The 20,593-nt window shown below is 39.3% G+C and overlaps 1 protein-coding gene across 1 annotated transcript in view; it reads right to left on the reverse strand.

The window, feature by feature from the left end:
• Positions 1–2,206: 2,206 nt before the first annotated feature.
• The window catches only part of kif5ab (kinesin family member 5A, b), a 50,386-nt gene continuing 31,999 nt past the window's right edge, over positions 2,207–20,593 (reverse strand). Inside the window, exons 15-29 of the mRNA XM_026347093.1 lie at positions 19,798–19,944; positions 18,969–19,157; positions 18,305–18,422; positions 16,591–16,655; positions 15,543–15,652; positions 12,975–13,076; positions 12,403–12,463; positions 12,233–12,304; positions 12,005–12,109; positions 10,322–10,538; positions 8,442–8,694; positions 8,101–8,162; positions 5,934–5,961; positions 5,376–5,458; positions 2,207–3,437 (exon numbers count right to left, since the gene is read on the reverse strand). Of these exons, the coding sequence (XP_026202878.1) occupies positions 5,389–5,458; positions 5,934–5,961; positions 8,101–8,162; positions 8,442–8,694; positions 10,322–10,538; positions 12,005–12,109; positions 12,233–12,304; positions 12,403–12,463; positions 12,975–13,076; positions 15,543–15,652; positions 16,591–16,655; positions 18,305–18,422; positions 18,969–19,157; positions 19,798–19,944 (1,599 nt within the window). The 3' untranslated portion in view covers positions 2,207–3,437; positions 5,376–5,388. The remainder of the gene's footprint in view (positions 3,438–5,375; positions 5,459–5,933; positions 5,962–8,100; positions 8,163–8,441; positions 8,695–10,321; positions 10,539–12,004; positions 12,110–12,232; positions 12,305–12,402; positions 12,464–12,974; positions 13,077–15,542; positions 15,653–16,590; positions 16,656–18,304; positions 18,423–18,968; positions 19,158–19,797; positions 19,945–20,593) is intronic.

Below are 20,593 nucleotides of genomic sequence, written 5' to 3' on the forward strand. Positions count from 1 at the left end.
ATATTATCCTCATTTCATGTAAAACTAGAGTTCATATATTTAGAACATTGTTTCTAAAATCATTGTGAAATTCAGTATTTTGAATCTGATTTGTTTTGTTGACATACAGTTACAGATGTTATTACAGCTGCATGGTTCTCTATTAGGCAGCCGGTGGATCTATTATCATACACCTACTGCACCATGTGTTTGCTAAAAATATTAAAAATAATGACATTTAAATGTAAAACCATTTAAAGTCAAGACAATGTGCAGTACTAATGTACATAGGTGGATCTTTATTGAAAGGAATCCTTATGAGAAAACAGTACCATTTCTCAGCTGCTACAGAACAGAGTACTGCATGCACTAAACCACGAACTATAAACACAGCAACTAACACACAATTGTACAAACAAACAGACATTTTGCCTCTGCCTTTTTTTTTTAAACAACTTAGCCATAGTTCAGTTTCTGCATATTTTGGCTACAGTTTCACATGTTATTGACCTTACAGGAGTGTTTTCAGTTACAATCAGTGAGACAAACAGAGCAAAACAGACATAGAAAATAAATTCTATGCTCAGTCATTCTCATGTTTACAGGATACAACCACAGTGCATGTCAGAAGAATATCTATTTTCATTGATTGATTGACAAAGTAGGTCATTCACATTCAACTCATGGTTTCCATAGGTTATCTAAACACACAACTTCAATGATAACTTGAGGTCTTTTAAGTTCAAAAACCTTTTTTTTTTAATTTTTTTTGTAGAATTTCGAGACAGTCAAACCGAACAGCTACTGTATCAGATACTTGACGGGTTTTGAAGAGGAATAGTAAGAAAAGGTCTAAAAAGATTATATGATAAAGTGCTCCTTTAATTTATATTAAGTCTACCTTTAATGAAAAGACAGAAGTCAATAACACTTTGGATTCCACTGCACATGTTACAGCATGTTCGTTTTGTACATACAGGGTTTAGTTTGAATTACTGTGTGGAAAAACTTGTTGTTTAAGGAGGGAAAGTAAGTACTGGTATTTTACAATTTCAATTTGTATTTACTAATGACTATAAGGGTTAATTAATATTATTACTAACAATAACTAATAAGTGCAGAAAAATCAAATCATGCCTAGTGTGTACCCAGTAACTATTGGTACCCCATATGTATAAAATACATAATATACATATATACACACTGTAATGTGCAGGCGGTAATCTAAAGCATCTAAACTAGTCTGTTTCATTAAATGCTAAGACTGCTCCTAGGGGACGGTTCTTCTCCAAAGTGTACATACTATATACACTAATGCACAAACTTACCGGTCTGTGGTCCCTCCACTGTCACTCTCTTTCATCCTGACTGGTTGATCAGGGAGTCAACAGAGAGCGGCGGCGTGGAGCGACATCAGCGTCCTCACAGACATTCTCACAAACACATTATCTGCTTAGATAATTCAGATTGCAACAAAGTAATCTATCTGTAGTTTGGGGTCAAAGGGCGTAAACCTTGTTGGCTGATGATCTATGTTAAGACAGAGCTGTATCAGTTCTTGATAACCTACAGTAAACTTTGGTTCATGTCTCCAACACAGCTTATATAGGCTACTATAGGGCAAGATCCTCTTTGAATGACTCTTTATGATCAGAGCTTTGGTTTCAGTCTGGAGGTGGTTCATAAATATTAGTCATCTCTTCGAAAAGTCAAAGGGCAGCTGCACACATGCACCCATATTCATTCACTGACAAAACACTGGAAACCATTAGCATTTAGCACAATAGCTAATACGTGTCAACATTTAACCATGAAAACAAATGCTTCACACACAGCAACTGCTCTACAGTAAACAAAGAATACATAGCAAATAAATAATATTTAAAATAGAGCAAAAGATAAATAATATATATTTATTCTGAACTAGAACTTGCAGTATAAAAATAGTTGCTACACAATTCGTATTTTTACTTTTGCCATGCTCTTGGATGACAAAATGACTGAATATCTCACACACGATCTTTGACAGGCGCTTGTTTACAGCTTACAAGTCTCTTTACTACCACACAGTCAATCTTTCAAAAACAATCAAAATTCACGTGTTTGTCTTTTAGTTTTGTGTAGAAGACATTGCTTTTGTAGCTAAAGCAAGTCATGCATCTCAAACGTCAGAAATGTGGTGCTGACTGAAGTTAACCACTGGATGTTTTATGTTAAACTATGGTCTAACCAACTAACTCATTTAGTATGATGAGCTTATATGTGCTTATTGAGCTAGTGCCAGCATCAAAACATGCAGAAGCTTTGAGAAACTAAAAGGGGTTATTTCATTTACTATTAACATACCCTAATTAAAAAAGTGAAAACACTGTGATATGGAATTTAGGTTTTCAAAACAAATCCTGCAAAGGTACCAAAATAGAGTCTTGCAGAGCTACACACTGTAGCTGTGTGTGTGTGTGTTTTATTCTGATTTATGTTTTTCGTGTGTTACCTGTGTCTACATGGCGACAGTGACCTACATGTAAGTAGACATTAACCATACTGTTACTATGACTACTGACACTGTTTCTAAAAATGCATACTGCGATTAGATGCAGAAAGAGGAACTGGTAATCCTTTTACAGTTCCCTAATTACTAGGCATTTACCTAGACATTTCACAACTAGATTTAAAGAAAAAGTCTGATGATATTCTATGTGTTTCATGTTTTCAACAAATACAGTGACAAGACCAAAACCATCAGTTAATTCATTCTACTAGAGTATGTGAATTTTTTCTATTTCTGGTCTGTTTGCATCAAGGTTCGCATCCTCAGATTTGCATTTCAGCTCAGGGCTGAAAACCACAGACAGACAGGGGAAGTCAAAGAATAGTGAGGGACAGAATGATGCATGATGAGATTTGCTAACAACAACTGAAACATACTGAATATTGCAGGTCTTATTCTTGAAACACTAATTTTAAAGGATTTATTTTCAATTTTACACACTCTGTCCTGTACCAGAAATATGATGTCACATGCAAAATGAAGAAGGAAGCAGAAAAAAACAGGAGAAAACTTAAACAACCTGGTTTTGTGTCACTGTGTTTTCACAGTGATTCTCTGAATGAGTCAAACAGCACACACTAGTGGTTACCTACAGTACTGCACCTTTTCTTCCCACACCTTTCTATTCGTGGCCCCTTATTATTATTCAGAGTCATGGGGAAGTGCGTGCAGCAACAATATGGAGGTAAGCTGCCAGATCAGACATTTGAGATACAGTGCTTGTCAAACTGATACCTACATACACCCCACACATCATAGTACAAGAGGGACTAAAAAGGAGCAAGCAGAGGGGAAGAGCAGGGACATGAGAGGTCTGTTTTCAGCAGGTTGGGGCTGGGGAGGAAGGAAAGTTTGAGAGGACGGTGATCGGCTGCATGCAGATTTACAGAGTAAGCCTCACGTCCGCCTGGAGAGAGAGAAAGAACACACAGGGACAGAAAAAGAAAACGCAAGAGTCAGATACATTTGAGAGACACTGGCAGAGCAAAAGATGAGACAGCAGCCAGTGAGTCACGCTAACATCGCCAGAAGGAACATGTCTGGATTCATTTTATTTCTGGTGTCTTCACCGACAGTTATGTTTGGGAACTGCATGAAGCACTCCAGAGCCAAATTTAGACTCCAAGAGAAGAGATGTAAAATTCCCAACTCTGTGTAAAACTTATATTTACGCTGTAGAAAGTTATGTACAATTTATAGCACTTGAATGAAAAGTAAAAGGTTTGCATCTCAGTATTGTGTCAGGATAATGCATATGCAGGGGCAAGAAAAAGTATGTGAACCTTTTGAAATTTCATCATAGTTTTCTGCACTAATTTGTCATAAAATGTGATTTATAATAACACAAAACAAAATCTGATGTCTCAACCATAAAAAACTCATAAAAAGTGCTAGTGGAAAATGTATGTGAACCCTTGAAATAATAACCTCAAAAAAGTTAAATGGAGTCAGGTGTTAGCATAACTGGAGTCTAATAGGAAAATTAGTTTGAATGTGTGGACTAGAGCATCTTTGACTGACAAAAACCACTCAAGCTTTCTGAGTTTGCTCCACACAAGAACGATATGCTTATGTGAGCCATGCCTCGCCAAAAGGAGCTTTCAGAGGATCTACGATCAAGAATTGATGATTTACATAAAGCTTGAAGGGGTTACAAAGCGATGTGAAAGACTTTAGAAACTCACCAGTCTACAGTTAGACAAACAATCTACAAATGGGGACACTTTGGGACTGAGGCTACTCTACCAAGAAGTGGGCAGCCAGTCAAAATTACCCCAAGAGCACAACAAACACTCATTAATAAGGCAAAGAAACAACCCTGAGAGACAGGCAAAGATTGGAAGGCATGACAGGAAGCTGCTGCTTAATATAAAGACAGAGCTAAAGCAGTTCTGCCTGGAACAATGGACTGAAATTCCTCCTGACCGATGTTCAGGTCTGATCCACAGCTACAGGAAGTGGCTGGTTAAGGTTATTACTGAAAAGGGGGCAGTAATTACAAGGGTTCACATAATTTTTTGACTAGCACTATGAGGTTTTATGGTTGTTCTCAAAAAAACAAAAAAACAAACAAAAAAAAAACATAAAAGATCTGAATGTCTTTTGTTTTATTTTAGGCACATTATATATGATAATACTCTTGACTTAGATGAAGATCTTGCCACTGTAAATATGTAAAGTCAACCAAATAAAACTCGACAAAGGGGGATGAGGTGAAATCCAAAAGAGAAAATTGAATTTCCTTTTTGTCCTGTTACTTTTTCCCAGAGCAATATTCTTTATATAAAATTGTATAATTTTCATATGTATCATTTCATTTATATAAAATGAGTTAATTTAAGAAAAAAAGGAAAAAGCACAGCTCCAGGACAGATACTGTTTGTTGGGTGTTTCTGTGAAAAGTATTTCACAGTACACTACAGCAGTGTCCAATAGTCTCTGAAGTCAAAGTGATGTCTAGATATACATCAGACATTACAGTGCATTATGACTGATCATTATTGTGTAACTGTATCTGATGTAATTTCAGAATTACTGCTGTACGATGTTAATGCAGCTCTTCAGATGATAAATACTGTAGAATGATAAATACAAATTGAGAAAAAGAAGCTACTATTATATATTCACATATTTTTTCCACTACATGTCAAAGATTTACTCTGTTTATTTGTTTGCCTATGGTAGAATACTTATAAAACTCATTTTCCAGGTTGGTTTGTCAGATGCTACTAGAGAACTATTGCAGACTGAGTGCAGACTGAGGATCCATGACTTATGCAGCTGTGTTCTGCAACAAATTAATCAGATGCTCATTAAAGAGTACCTTTGTTTTTTATCTTCTTACCTTGTCAGGTCTATTAGCTGGCTGAAGATTCTGGTTGCAGGCAGTGGAGACTGGCAGCAGCCTGATTGTCACAGACATCAATTCTGGACACAGAATTCACATTGAGACACATGCTACCCAACACACCAGACACCAGGCGGATGCAGCACCATTACCAGAAACATCAGCAGCAGGAGCAGCAGTAGCAGTGACAGCGACAAGGGGGCAGCGATGGAGCAGAAAGAGACAGCAGTGAGGGAAATAAATCAGTGGTGTTATAGTAATTGGCCTTAAAGCACAAGAAGGATCGCTGCATGCATGGTGAATGTAGCAGTGCCATATTTTAACATATTCTTTATAACTGACTATTATGAAACATACACGAGCTGTTAAGTGAATGCCTTCTAGCTTTGAGAGTAATTTACAGCTAATCATCTGTTACAGGATCTTTAGTTGAAGCATGACAGAAGCCCCAAAATAAACTCTAAAACGATTCTACAACCTGCAATAAGACAAAAAAAAAAAAAAAAAATAGCAGGATGTGTTCAGCAAAAATTCAATATGGTATACCAGTCTTACCTGTTGTCATTGATATCTGTGGTGTTACCTGTGGGCAGAAAGAGCTGCATGAGGAGGCAGACAGGTACACAGTGAGAGAGGTTGGTGGTGTGTAAATTAAGGAAGGAGTGGATTTGTCACCTGGGCACCTGGGTTTAACTGAAACAGCCTAAAGCCAGTGAAAATAGATGACTTTGAACAAGCACCTTCCTCAAATCCCCATAGACAAAAAGACAAGACAGATTGTCTGAGCATTTTTCTGATTTGGTGACTCCGTCAGTAAAGCAAGGATGCATGTTCAGATGACTATACTTGTAATATTGTGGATTATAGCCATCAAATTCTAGTAATGATACGGGAAGGTCTGTGCAAAGTACAGCTAATTCACTAGAGTCAGTGCAAAATAGCAGTCTCTGAAAAAAGAAACCAATACTTCTGTTAGTATTACAATGGTATTAGAAGATTTGTTTATGAACATAAACATAAGTAATTTCATGCTGGATGAACAAATGACCAGTGGTGCTGTTAAGCTACAGGGGATGTTGTGTGCAACTGCCAGAGGTCGTTTGCCAAGATGATGTAGACATGGGTCATTTTACACAATTTGAAAGATGACAAATGCTGCCCTTTGTCTGATGATTTTATTCTAATAACGTAATAATAATAACAAAGTGCCACAAAGCTCCCATCTAGAGAGCTTCCATGCAAAAACCACTAGACTACTAGTGCAGCATAACAGCACTCATATATAAAAGGCTTTATTTGCAGGTCAAGGATCATAGTTACATCCAGTGGAGTACAATAACAACTCCATGTACTTATAGTACTAGACCTGTATTAACACAATACACTCTCTAACCTGACAGGGGTTGATTTAAAAAAAGAGAAGAAATCAGCTTTTTTGTGACACAGCATATTGACATCCAGCCATATCAGGAGGTTTCAGCTGTTGCTCAACGTGCAGCAAATGAAGTCTGTCTGAATTTACTCATTGTTATTCATAGAAGTAAGTTTAGTTAATTTGTGTGCAGTTTGATGAGTTGGCTACTATCAAGGGACTTCACGCTTGACTGGATTAGAAGGCTGCTGAGTTTAATCTCTTACATAGAAAAAAATATTTTGATACTTAATAAAAATGTATCCTCATAAATACTGTAAAGGGCAAAGGGGACCTCAATGGACAGACACCTTAACGACTCTAAAAAGTAAATATATGATGCTGGAAAGGGTTGGAATGTAGAATAGCCTCAAGCACTAAATCAAATATGCAAAACAAAATTAACACAATTAAAAAAAATAATCTAACAGTGTGGTTGGTCTTAACACTGCAAATATTTACATAGAATGACTCATAGCATCTGAACAGCTGCCAGTATTAACTGTGAGTGTTTATATTCCAAAAATAAGAGACAAATATCAGTAATTTCAAGAGAATGCTCTAGTTAGCAACGCTGAAAACAAACTAAAAACGGCATCACATGAAGTCCCAGCAGATTAATATATTGGCTGTAACACTGTTTCTCAATTTTATTGATACTTCTGGAGAATTGACGAGTCGTGGTTTTGTCATACAACTCTACAACTGTCATCAGTGGGTCAGAGGCTGAGGTGGGCCCTCAGCCTGTCTGGTCTGCTATTTGTCTGGCTGAGTAATGACACTGCAAGCCTAATCTATCTCCTCCAGAGTCTGCTGCTGATAGGCACAGAGAAACACACACGCACGCGTCGGCACACACACACATCCACGCAAAAGCCTCGAGCAGTGGCAGTATCTCATAACTGACCTGAATTTTTTTCTTGGTGAATTTTAAAACATGATGATCTGTATTCCAATAATATTTGGAGACTTTATTCTAAGACTGTTGACTTATGCTGGAACCTCTTTACCGCACTCACCAATGGCTCAGAATCACACTTAAGACCACTGACTACCCTCCCATCACATAAAAACGACAGCAAGAAGAAAGCAGTGGGAGGAACTGTTATCATAGCAGCAGTGCAATCACCAAACTGGTTTAACAGCGAGCACTCTGTAAGAGTATATAAAACAACAGTGAAACATAATGGATGGTACCGCTGCATAATGGCAATCCCTAAAAAAGTAATAAAATTAAACGACTTTATTCCTGCTGATCACCATTGTAATTTTTCTCATTATTTTAACGAGCTTTATCCAAATGTGGCTCACCGTTTTCTGAATCGAGCATTTCGGCAGTGCTGTCTGCTTGGCTTGCTGGTTCAGCTGGAAGCCTGCAAAGAGCAGAAACGGATGCACATGTCAATATAACTGTAGGGGTTGTTTATTTCAGTATTTAAAATACAATTATAATAAAGCTGAGAGGAGGTTTCACTTGGACAGAACAATAATAAACCAATGTCAGAACTGACTGTGGCAAAATACTCAAAAAGCTGGTAAGTGAGCTGTGAGTTATCGTGAGTTTAGTACAAGAGTATGTTTTAATCACACATAGTGTATTAATCTGTTATGCTGCAACACACATTCTTCCACATGTGACTCTGTTTACTCACATGTTGTTCTGAACATCGTTGTCGTGTGCGTCGCTTTTTTGGGAGTGGAGCTGTTTGGAGGGGCTGTTCTGGTTGGAGTTGGCCTCAGGGAGCTGGTGCTTCGTCTCTGACGCTGCAGGAATGGCTGCTTGTTGGTTGTTGCTGTTGTGGAAACCGGCACTGGAGAAGGCAGTCGGGTGATCGCTGCAGTCACGGATGAAGAACGGGTTGTTTGGAGAACAAGCTGGGTAGTGGCCAGGACGCACAGGCTTAGCTGTAAGCAATAACAAAGGATTGATCTATTGATGTAGCCATTCATCAAAAAAAGACAAAATCTATTTGTTTAGCCCTGAAGTGGTAGTTGTTCACAGTCTCATGTGGCATATTACAACACATTTAATTTGACTCAAATATAAAAATAAATTAACAGCATAATTTCACAATCATTCTCAATTGATTCGGTATAATCCTTGCATGAAGATCATTATTCTCTCAAATCAATCGCTCATTTTCACACACAGAATTAGAATTTAACCAGCGATGAAGGGAGTTAGTGATCAGAATGGATTCTACTGCTCGTCCATGTATAATGTTAAAGCCAGCTGTCATATGCTTTGAAGCTAAAATATTCCATAAAGCACGATGGCATGATCAGAAATATTCTCTCGTTTTAGCTGACACATGATGTGTTAGGTAGATATGTTACTGAATTTACTTTCTGCCAGTTCTCAAAGCTGTTTATATGTTCCACTGTGGTGAATCTGAGTCTCCTGTAGTTTCAGTTCCTGAACTTAGAACAAGATTGCCACTGAAATTTTGAAACTTGAGTGACAGCAGCTCACTCATGCAGGAATAGAAAAATATGGCAATCTGGTAAGGGGATGGGAGGAAAATCACATACAGCAGAGCAGTGAGGGAAGAGGAACCCAGAAATGGATGTTACCTGTGAGGAATCACAACTGAGATATGAAAAGAGATGCTTGCTTAACTCCCAGAAGATTTTTTCACAGTTCATTGAAAGTGGAAAAAAAAAATCTAATATGAGGTAGATGAAATGTTACAGTCAGATAAATGTTGAAATATAACGTATGTGGAAGTGGTGGAGGTGACCTGGACCTGTCTGCGGTGTTCTGACACCTGTCAATCATGGCCTTGGTTAAATTTTACGTGCTGACTCCTGTAGACCACAACATTGAAACCACCAGAAGGATTTACTGTTGGGGCTGCTTGGTGTATTCTTCTGTTTCATTTCACTTAAAATAATCCTTATAATACTTTCCACTGTATTTATTTGATTTATATTACTGTAACTACACTTACTACAAGAGTCCTACTTGTGATAGAAATAAGAGTTTGCATAACATGTATTTTAATGGATATTATTCAGATGACTGCAGGGAAAATTAGACTATTACTGGCTAATTTAGAGTCAAATTTGCATAAAATAAAGTAAAAGAATTTCCAGTTGACACAATTATAAGCATAATTGCTTGGTTCATATTGCACTGGTTGATAAATTTTATACATGGGTGTTTTGTGAGTGTCGCTTACTATAAATTTATAAATTATAAATTAGCAGGACGATAATACGTATTGTTTAAGCGAATGTACTTAAGCAAATGAGAGAAACTGTTGTCTGTGTCTACATTAAATTAAATGGAAGGAACACGAAAGAAGTTGTGCATAGAATTAAAGTACTAACACTGGCGCGTGCTAATATCCACAGATTGGATTTTAATGGATGGATGTATTGGATCATTTCCTTCCTTCAGATTAGAAGACACTGCTTTATCATTTCATCTGATTACATAGATGTGCAATGTAGTGCTTGGATCAATGGCTGTTCAATTATACTGAAATGGTTAAATCTGTGAGCGAGTGAGTGAGTGACTGTGGGTTACCTATCTGTGCAGCATGGGGCCGGCGGAAGATATTGCGGGCCCTCATTACATCTTTAATTCGTTCCACTTCCTGCTGGTAGCGGTGTCGGTCCTTCATGGCTCCTTCCTTTGCCTCCTTGAGTGCACCCTCCAGGGCCTTAACTCGCTCAGCTGTAGACCGAAGACGTTTCTCCAGTTTTGGAAGTTCACAGCGAAGATCTGCATTGTCACGTACCAGCTGTTGTACACAAATAAGAAATGAGGTATATTAGGAAAGTATACAGCATTTACATATTTCCAAACGCAGCCTCACCTGCTCAAATCAGCTTACCAGTTAGCTATGTGATATATACACTTAGAATAAATAAATAATTAAAAACAACAAAATGAAGAGAGAAATGTAAAAAAAATAAAATAGTCAGCAAGGCCATCAAGAAAAGATGGCTTTGAGACGAGATTTAAAAACAGGAAATGAAGAGGCCTGTCTAATGTGCAGAGGTAGGTCATTCCATAGTTTTTACTACACTGTTTGATATTAAAACATTTGATTATAGCTAATTGATGAATTAGCTATTTTTGAACTGCAGCGCACAGCATGTTACCGATAAGAAGGAAAGGTAAACATGAAAAATCCAATGACACAGACTCTGCTACGTGATCATGCAAACTAATCTATAGCCTGCAGAGGTACTGAGTACAGGAGCCATGGATTTAGCCGGCAAAGTTACTATATCCAACAAGCAAAGGATTCAGGAATTCAATAGATCCACATGAGGCTTGGTGGTACTAGGTTATTGTTTGGAGGCGAGTCATTTTAAAAAGATAAAATAAAATGCATTCCCACAGGAGGTAAGTGATGTTATAAGAAAAATCAATGACAGTTGTGTGTGTGCAGATAGATGGATGGACAGACAGACATTATTATATCTTTGCAGAGAAATGCATGGTCCTGATACGCTGTCCACTGCCTGTCTTTGGGAGCCTTATCACTTTCCACTGGGAGTTTTCTGATTTATGACCATGACTTTCTTCTTTCAATCCAGTATCTGCAGGTGGTGGATGGGAAGGAGTATCCCAGCAGCCACTTAAGGATTGGTTTTCTGCCTGACAAACTGCTGCAGTGCAGCTCTCACCAGTCTGCCAGCGTGAGTACATGTGCCAGTCTGCAGAACATTTAGCACACCCTCCGCTGTGCATTTAGAAATATTACAGAGAAATATGATGTGTGTCTTTTTTGCACTTTTAGACTTTGTGTGTGTCAGTCAACGACAAGGTTTGTTTGTCTGCACCTGCTTGATGATGAATTCATTTGTGTTTATCAAATCTGAGTGACTGTTTTATGCTGTGTGCCACTCTTTCCCTGAAGGTAGCATGGTTTAACAGCTCCTGCTGTTGTGTTTTCAAGGAGACTTTCATGTGAAGTTGCTATAGTGAGATGATTGATGATGCTAGCGTAACTTTTGCCCATAGGAGAGCAATGACAAACAGTGCACACTGCTCTGTATTTTAATTTGGCTCACTCTGTTTTCTCTCCTCTCACATTTTATCTGGCTAAGACATTTCTGCCTTACCGCTGCGCCACTGCGCAGTGCATATCCAAATTCCAGGCCAAGGAACATGCATTATTTGTCCTAATTTTAAAGGAGTGGTGGACAGGTAAAATATTATATGTCTCTTTATGGTTTTATATCTCCTGGCTGTTACCTGTTTGTGAACTTTTGTAAGCTGGTCCAGGTTGTTTTCAAGAAAGGAAATCTTCTGTTTCTGGGTGATATATCCTCCAGTATCATCAGGCTCCATCTCGGCACTCTGCCAACAGAAACAGCAGAGATCTCTTAGTATTATAGAAAAAAAGGGGAAAAATGCAATTACAAGTGATATTGTTTCAAAACAGCCAGTTGCACAGTTATAGTCTAATTTCCTCCTGCTTACTTTTCTAACTCGAGTCGTGAGGTCTTGAACAAAAAGCTTGCGGAGGTTGTGCAGGGTGTGGAGCTCACGAGCCTACACCACAAGGAGTAACAGAAAGAGGGAACACAGTGTTTAGTGTGTAAATGGCCTATAAGAGAAACAAGTGCTAGGGACAGCAAATAATGACTTACAACAGTCTCTTCCAGCCCTTTGAGGTCCTGCTTTGACTGCTCGTGTCGCTCATGGAGAAATCTACAGCCAGTAGAAAGACAAACAAATGGAAAACTGAAAGTTGCTTTCTCTTTAACCAAATAATTACCATATTCTTGCCAGAATAATTCATGAATAAAGAACAAATGCAGCATGAACTGGCTGCCCCACTCATGGGCTGTTACCCATCTGCCATCTGATGCAATATGCTGCAAAGGTCAGCACAGAAAGAAGCCTATTAGCAGCCAGCTGCTGCCTTATTCCAACACCCCATAATGGAGATGCAAAGAATACAGAGAAAGACAAAGAGGAAGAGGCAAAGAGTGAGCTGAAATTGTTAGCCTCCAGCTAATTTAAGTATGAATCTGTATGATTTTTTTTACATAGAATGACGAGAGAGTGAGAGCTTCAGAGCAAAAGGCAAAGAAATAAACAAAAGCAAAACAAACGACAGAGAGGAAAGGATGATGTGAATCAAAAGAGGCAGCGTGCTCTGGGAGTCCATATGGGGAAGTGTTTGAAAGGTAGCCAGGACAGTAAAGCAGAGACTCACGTCAGTTCCTCCAGCTGTCGGCTCTTGTGATGCTCTTGGCTCCTGAGACGTTCGTAGTCATCGTGCAGTTGCTCCAACTCCAGCTGCTGCTTCTGGTTACAGCTGAAAAAGTGAAAACGTACACACTGTGGGGTTCACTGGATGAGTGATTGTTTATATATATATATATATATATATATATATATATATATATATATATATATATATATATATATATATATATATATATACACCCATTTCTCAACAAATGGCTAAATATGAATAGGAAATACAATACGTCAAATAAGTCAAATCTTGCTTCCTGTTACTGTAAATTCATATTGATGTTAGAATTTGAGCACCATATATTTTGCCTGAGAACCATCTCATTGTGATGTAAAAAAAGACACTATTTCTACATGCAAAATCAAGTTCATGTTTGTCCACATGTTAAAGAGCTGCACAAGCTGTTATTTTGGCAGACAATAAATATTACTGAGTACCAAAGCATCTCATTTGAGAAAGCATCAAAGCTTCATCAGAACATACTAATAGTCAAAAAGGTTCATACCTACAGAACCCACATAGGGTCATTATGATTTTCTTTCTGAGCTACTGTATATTTGCATTACCTTGCAAAACTTTTGCATTCCCTCTGATCCAGAATAGAAGCCTGACATCTGTCATAACATGCGATATCATGCAGTGGACCACCACTGGCTATGGCCACACAGCAAATTGGTTCCCATAATAAATCCATTGGTTCATCCTCAGCTGTGTCTGCTCAGCAGCAAGTAGCAATTGCAGCTAATTAGATACAGTTACTGTAGTTAAGAACTAGCCAGTTCGCCCCACTGTGTTATTAGACTATAACAGGCTACTGCTGACACTGATTGAGACAGGCTGTAGCTGTGATTGGACTGTTGATTGTGTCTGTTGTTATGATTTTAATTGAGCGCATTAGAGCCTAATAGTCAAACACTAAATAAATCAGTGAACAGAGTTACAGCGACAGAGCATCTTCAGTATTTAATGTATACTGTTGGTTGTGGCGGTGCTGTTGGACTGGATTTCAACTGTGTCTTTGAACCAATCAAATGAATCAAATTCTGTCATCCCATCTAATCCAAAGCGGTATGTCCAATCACGTTAAGTACAACCATGGATGTATTAGAGAGAGAGGATGAGAACACAGAGATGATGACACATTTAAAAAGGCAGAGCTCCAACAGTGTACAGTACATACACTGTAGCTGTAGGTGCTCTTCTGCACTGCACAGCTCTGCTGGGTGAAGCTGTGGTTGTGGATATGGTATTCATGCTATTTTAAACATCATGAATAACTGCATACAATCAGAATAATAAAAACTGAAGCGCGGGCATGGCTATAGTCCCAATCGACAGCACCATCCCAGTTCTAATCCCTGCTATAGCCTGTCTCAATCATCCTCAGCAGTGCCAGTGTTAGTGTAATAACAGTGTCGAGCCCATCTCTGTTAACTAACTGTATTCATCCAGCTGCTGTGAGCTATGCTGTGACCACAGCCAGTCAACTGCATGACACAGGCTAATCTCAGAGAAGTCGTCAGCCTTCCATCATGGCTGAAAGGTAATGTAAAATCATTGTGAAGTAACTCAAAGGCAGCTTGAAAAAAGGAACAACTCACCACCATGACCCAGCCTTAAGAACCTTAAGAGGTGCTGTACATACCTCTACATGTAGCTGTGTGTATCTTAAATGTAATTTAATTTTTGCCCTCCTTTTCTGATTTTTTCTTTGAAGCAAATTGTACACATGCTTTTCTTATTCTGTTAAAAGGATCTGAAAGGCCACTCTCCCCCTTATTTCAGATGCTTTCTACCTCGCTGACACCCATCCATCCAGTCATCCATTTGCAAGCCGCTTATCCAAATCAGGCTGTGCCAGGACAAGCAAAGCAGCTCCAAATGTCTTTTCATTCAGAAATTCTCTACAGCTGCTCCTTGAGTGTTACCAAACCTTTCCAGGTCAGTTGGGAAATGTAGTTTAGCACCTCAAGGGTTTTTGCCTTTCAGTCTCCTCCCAGACGGTTATGTCTTGTACTGTACATCTTCAAACGAGGCACCCGAAAGGGTCTCTTTTTAAATAGCTCAAGCCTGCCTCACAGTGAGGTTCAGCAGCAGCTCAACTCTTAAGTCCTCCCACACTGCAGTTTCCTCACCCAACCACAGATATTGATTTCAGGCAGCCCTTCTTGCAGCTAAATCAGGGATTATATTTTTCTGACAGCTCAAATAGTGACACCATGTATCCCCAATTTTAGCATTTTCACACTGCTCATGAGTGTGGAATTGAATTTCTGATTTTAGCCTATAGACAGCCGACAGAGTGGGTAACATGTGTCTCTGTAAACATGCACAACCAGCAGTGGACAGTGCCTTTTCCATCACTTCTATACTTTGGGCGTTAATATCTTTTTTTAAATATAATAATTTATATTTAAATTTCTCTCATGTGTTTCTTTTAACACTCTGTGCATGTTGAGAACTTCTCACTTTTTGGACAGTATGTATATCAGATAAGGTGAAGTATTACAACAAGGCACATACTCAGTTAAGTCGTCGATGATCCTCTGCTTCTCGTTGATCTCGTCTCTTAGGCGGCCAAGCTGTTTGCAGTGCGCCTCACGGTGCAACTCCATCTGCTGTTCCAGAGCCGTCTGAGGTATCAGCCAAAAAAAGAGGGGAAGACACATGAATGGGGGGGAGGGGGGAGAAAAACAAAACGACTGAATTACGAGCGGAAAAAATTACACACACCAGTGAACATGTGGACATGCAAGGCCACATGGCATCAAGCACACACAAACACAGACTCAGCAGACTGTGTCATACACTGCAACTGAGAATGAAGTAAACTAATGAGCCAGTGACACTGAACCATGTCACACACACACAAATACGCATGCTGTGTATTTGCAAAGACAAATGCACATAGTGAAAAACACACTCATGAACACGTGCACAAACACAAGCAGATAATAATGAATAACAACAAATATTGCCAGCTGTACGGGTGAAGACAGAGCGTGCTGCGTGTTTATTTTAAGGATGCATTACTGGGTGGGCAGCAGCTGTGGACTCACACACTCTTGGTTCACTATGTATTATTTGCTTCGGGATAACATAATATGGACTTAAAGTTCCTTTGTGTCTGTGTTCTGTCTTTATTCAGCATTTTACAACCACCACTTTCTCAGTGGCCAAAACCAACCTCATGTTTCCTTTGAACAGAGTCCAGCTTGCTGTTGTTAGTCTTTATACTAAGCTAAACTAATTGTCTGGTGGCTCCAGCACGAGAGTGGCATGGTTCCTCTCATTTTACAATCGGCGTAGGGGCAAATAATTATATGTCAGTCCCTTATACTGATTGTCTGTTAGTTGTAGTGCTATAGAATTTAAAATATAGCAACATTTGCCGTCATGAGACCATATACCAGCCCAAACACAGCATACCGAAACGTGAATGCACACTCATGGATGCGATTGCAACGCACGCGCATCAGATCTACACATGCACGCCTGCAGTTAGCTGAGTGCTAAGGCGGTGTGATAAAAGGTCATTATACTAATCTGCTCTCGCTGTAGTCATGGTTACCTTTGTATCACAGGAATCCAGGATAGATGTGTGAATCCCCCCCCTGGTCACCTGTGACATGTTCTCTGAAACACACGCATTTGGAAGAAGAGAGAAAAAGCCAGAGAGTAAAATGCTTATGGATATGAAAGAGGTGAATGTGACCTGGCTTTGACAGCGCAACAGTGCTGACGCTTGATGATGACACCGAGGTCAGTGTGATCCAAGCCATGCCTCAGGTGTAATAATATCTATTATTCCTAATGACTTCTATTGTGTCACACTGATCTGGTTTTGACTCACTGCTGTTTCTATTGTCTGATCATGAAATTACCCAGCTCTTCCTTGCACCAGGCTGTATCGTCAACATGACCTGCAGCTCTTGCATTTATCTACTTCTGTAATGACGGGCTTGAGCGTGGCGTAAGGCCAAAATTGATTCACCTGCCCTTACCTTCACACATTTTTAATACAGTTCTGTGGGGACTCCCCGAGAAGAATGACTTACATTGCCTTTGGCCTGATTTGTGAGTTGGGTCAGTGTCCCGGGAGTTAGCCGGACAAATTTAAAACGTACTATTAATCTGCTTGTGCTGGTGAAATGTGTGGGAGCCTGCTCAGCGTGTTCGTCAGCATTTACCTTTGTTTTTATTTTTCTTGACAAAAAGGCTTCTGGCACAGGTTAAAACTCTGCATCAAAACTAATAAAAGTGTTGTAACTAAAGCTTCCTCCTAGTCCCAGCATTTATGGAGCTAAAATACACAGAGAGATTTGTTGTCTTTTTACATTTTACATTATCCAGGCATATTTTTCTCCAACTGCATCTGAATGTGAACCCTACATTAGACATTTCTAATGCAATTGCTGCAATTGCATCGCAATGCAATACAGTTGGTGCAATTGAAAGAAGGAAAAGAATGTCTTTATTTGACTTTACATTGGGTAAAGATTGTAAAAAACAGTTTGACCCCGTCGATTAGATTTGCTCCTGGGGCTTTGTATTTTGCCTGATTTATCAACCATGAATCTGTTGTTTTGCTTGTCTGACCATATTGATATGCTCCTCCTTCACCTTCGACTGTGACTAAAATATAAACTCTTGCTTCCCTTTTTGGTATTCCAGTCAGCTAGATAAAATACCTCGACCTCAGCCTGAGGCAAAGACACTTTTATTACAAATACAGTTCTTGTATATTTTATATGTACTGTACTGCACAGACTGACTGCCTGGTTATGTGTCCTATAGAGTTTTGTGATCTATGAACTCTTGGGTGATCCCCAAGGTCCTCTCCAGTGGCAACTAAGCTTGCTTTAAGTTCTGGAAGACTTTCCACCTCTCATATAAAAGGCTTTATCAGGTCTGACTGACTGATTTCAAGAAAATATTCATTACTGAAATGTACACCATGATCACCTCATAGAATCACAGAATGTAAACCACACAGTCCTTTAAGAATCAGGACAGCTTGCACACTAAACTAATGGGGGGCTCTGTGGAGTCGTTAAAGCTACTTCAGTTGTCACCGAACAGCGCTTTTGGGATAACTGTGACCTGGGTGACTGACAATCTTCACAGACAGCTTTGGTGATCCATGCATGCTGACATTTAGTTCAGTTCCGTTTTAGTGTGATCGGGTGAAGCCTGACAGAGCTGCTAGAGTGGCTTTATACCTTTTTATTGAAGAGGTTAATGTTGTATTTGCTTTTTTACAGTAAGAATATACTGTACTCTACCTTGAGCTTGGAGTTTGGCCAGCTCCTCGCTGAGAGAGTCGTGGCTATCCTCCAGCTGCCTCTTCTTCAGCTCCACATTCTGCATGTACTCTGTTAGCGACCGGATCTTTGCCTGATGCTGAAAGTCAGAAAACAGCATCTCCTCATACTGATGAGCAAAACCCAAGAGATGATTGTACATGACTGCTCAATGAATATAGTTTAAATTGAATATTCATGATCTTTACTCATTAGGGAATTTCATTTAAATACCAGGGATAGTAAAATGAAGTCACCATAATGACTTCAGGCATTCACATTTGCACACACAATATAAAGCACACAGTCCCTTAAGAGTCAGGACAGTGTGCACACTGAAAGCTTCTGATGCAAAAGATCTGTGACGTCTTGAGCACACGCTTCATGAGAGTAATTAACATCACACAAAGGCATACGTAGCAGCATGTGACATTAATTAGACTGATGAAGGAGTGCGCTAGAAACGTCACTTTGTTATATGTGTTGATAGTTATAATTTTGCTCTGGGTGGTTTCGGTGCTTACTGTCCTGATTTTTCTGCATCAAACAATAAATTCCCTCAGGAGTAAGAGGCATAACATTTTGTCTTGCGCGTACAACAGATGTGTGCAGACGTTACCAGTCCTTATTTCCATCAGCCCTTCACCTGTAAAATGAGGAGCTGACATGAAGACAGCTCTCTTCCTGTCTCTTCCATCTTGCGGTGACACTCCATCTGAAGGTTCTCCAGGTGGCGGCAGCGCTTCACCATGGACTTCACTTCCGACTTGATCTTACTGATGTAGAGGCGAGCCACTGTGAACTCCTCCTCAATTGCACCAGTGATCTCCATTGGCTAGAGACGGATGAGATAGAGAGGAGGAGAGACAGGGTAGTGGAGATGTTTGGTAAGGACTGACTGTGGATAATATATAGACAGCTGGGAAGTTTAAGAGGGAGGGATCTTTGAAACACATTTCTGGCATTTTGTACGCACATCCATTAGGTTAACAGCATCATTTACTAGATGCTGTGATTCAGACGCTCTGAAATGGTCTGTGGAGGATGGATAAATGCATCGAAACCAGACTAAATATTACAGATGACAGTGGGTATGCCTATAATGTATCCTCAGGTGTGACTAGGCCAATACATACTGCATATACAGACTATATTGTATAATTTATAGTCCTACGGATGAGTCAATACTGAAAGTACAAAAACACTGAAATAGGAGTATGTGATGTCTGTGTTTACTGCTTTGACTGTGACTTTGACAAAATCACAAAGTTTTAAGTTTTGTTTCACATTTGTCAACTAAGCCCAACATTTATTCTTGCTTTAATATTAGAGAAAGATCTTCTCTCACAGGACATCAAATGTTTTACAGAACATCAGCATCTGATTTGATCACATACAGTATCTGGTTCTTTGTTAACATCACAGGCAGGTACATACAAAGTCTCCAAACTTGCAGCAGCTTCTGATCCACTCACCAGCTTGATGTCCTTGTTTCCTACGATGGTGCTAAACTCACTCAGGTCCCTCATGAGCCCATTGAGTATCTCAGCAATGCGTTTCCTCTGGTGGCTGCTCACTTCCTGGATACGGGACAGCTCTGCCTCTAAAGCCAAGAGGTGAGCCTGTGGAAGGGGAGAGCAGTGAGATGAGGGAGTGGAGACAGTAGAAAACAAGACAGGAGACGAGCTGCGGAGATTGGTTGAATGAGAGCAGAAAAATAAACAAGGTAGCAAGACAACCCCAGAGGAGATTGGCCAAAACAAGAGAACAATGAAAGGAGAGCTGAGAGAACTGAGGTGTGGGGGTGTTGTCGAACCTTTAAGCTGAATAAACACACAATTTTAACCCCTGACCTCTTTCTTATCCATGAAATGCAAGTAGCAAAATATAATGACTGTTAAATTAGAAACCAGCATTGGATAAGAGGATCTGCCAGAGTGAATGATAGAGCTTTTTTTGTGCAACAAGGGATTGAATGGTTTTGTGTAAGTGTTTTTATTTATTTTTACATTATTCATATTCATAGTTTTGTTTTTTACTTTGAAGTTTTATAAAACCGAGTGAATGATGCATTGACCGAATGGCTAGAAATTGGCTTTTATACTGTAAATTCTGAGGAAGCCAATAAGAAGAAAGGGGCGGTCGTGATGAATCAGGTGAGTTGAGGGTGGTGTAGTTTCATTTCATGAAATTTTTAGGTATACCATCAGCCTTAAACTTACGTTTCTTTCTGCTTGTTCACATTGAAGGTATGTTTTATTTTACACTAAG

The sequence above is a fragment of the Anabas testudineus genome, chromosome 5 (genome assembly GCF_900324465.2).
Source record: "Anabas testudineus chromosome 5, fAnaTes1.2, whole genome shotgun sequence".
NCBI lineage: Eukaryota > Metazoa > Chordata > Actinopteri > Anabantiformes > Anabantidae > Anabas > Anabas testudineus.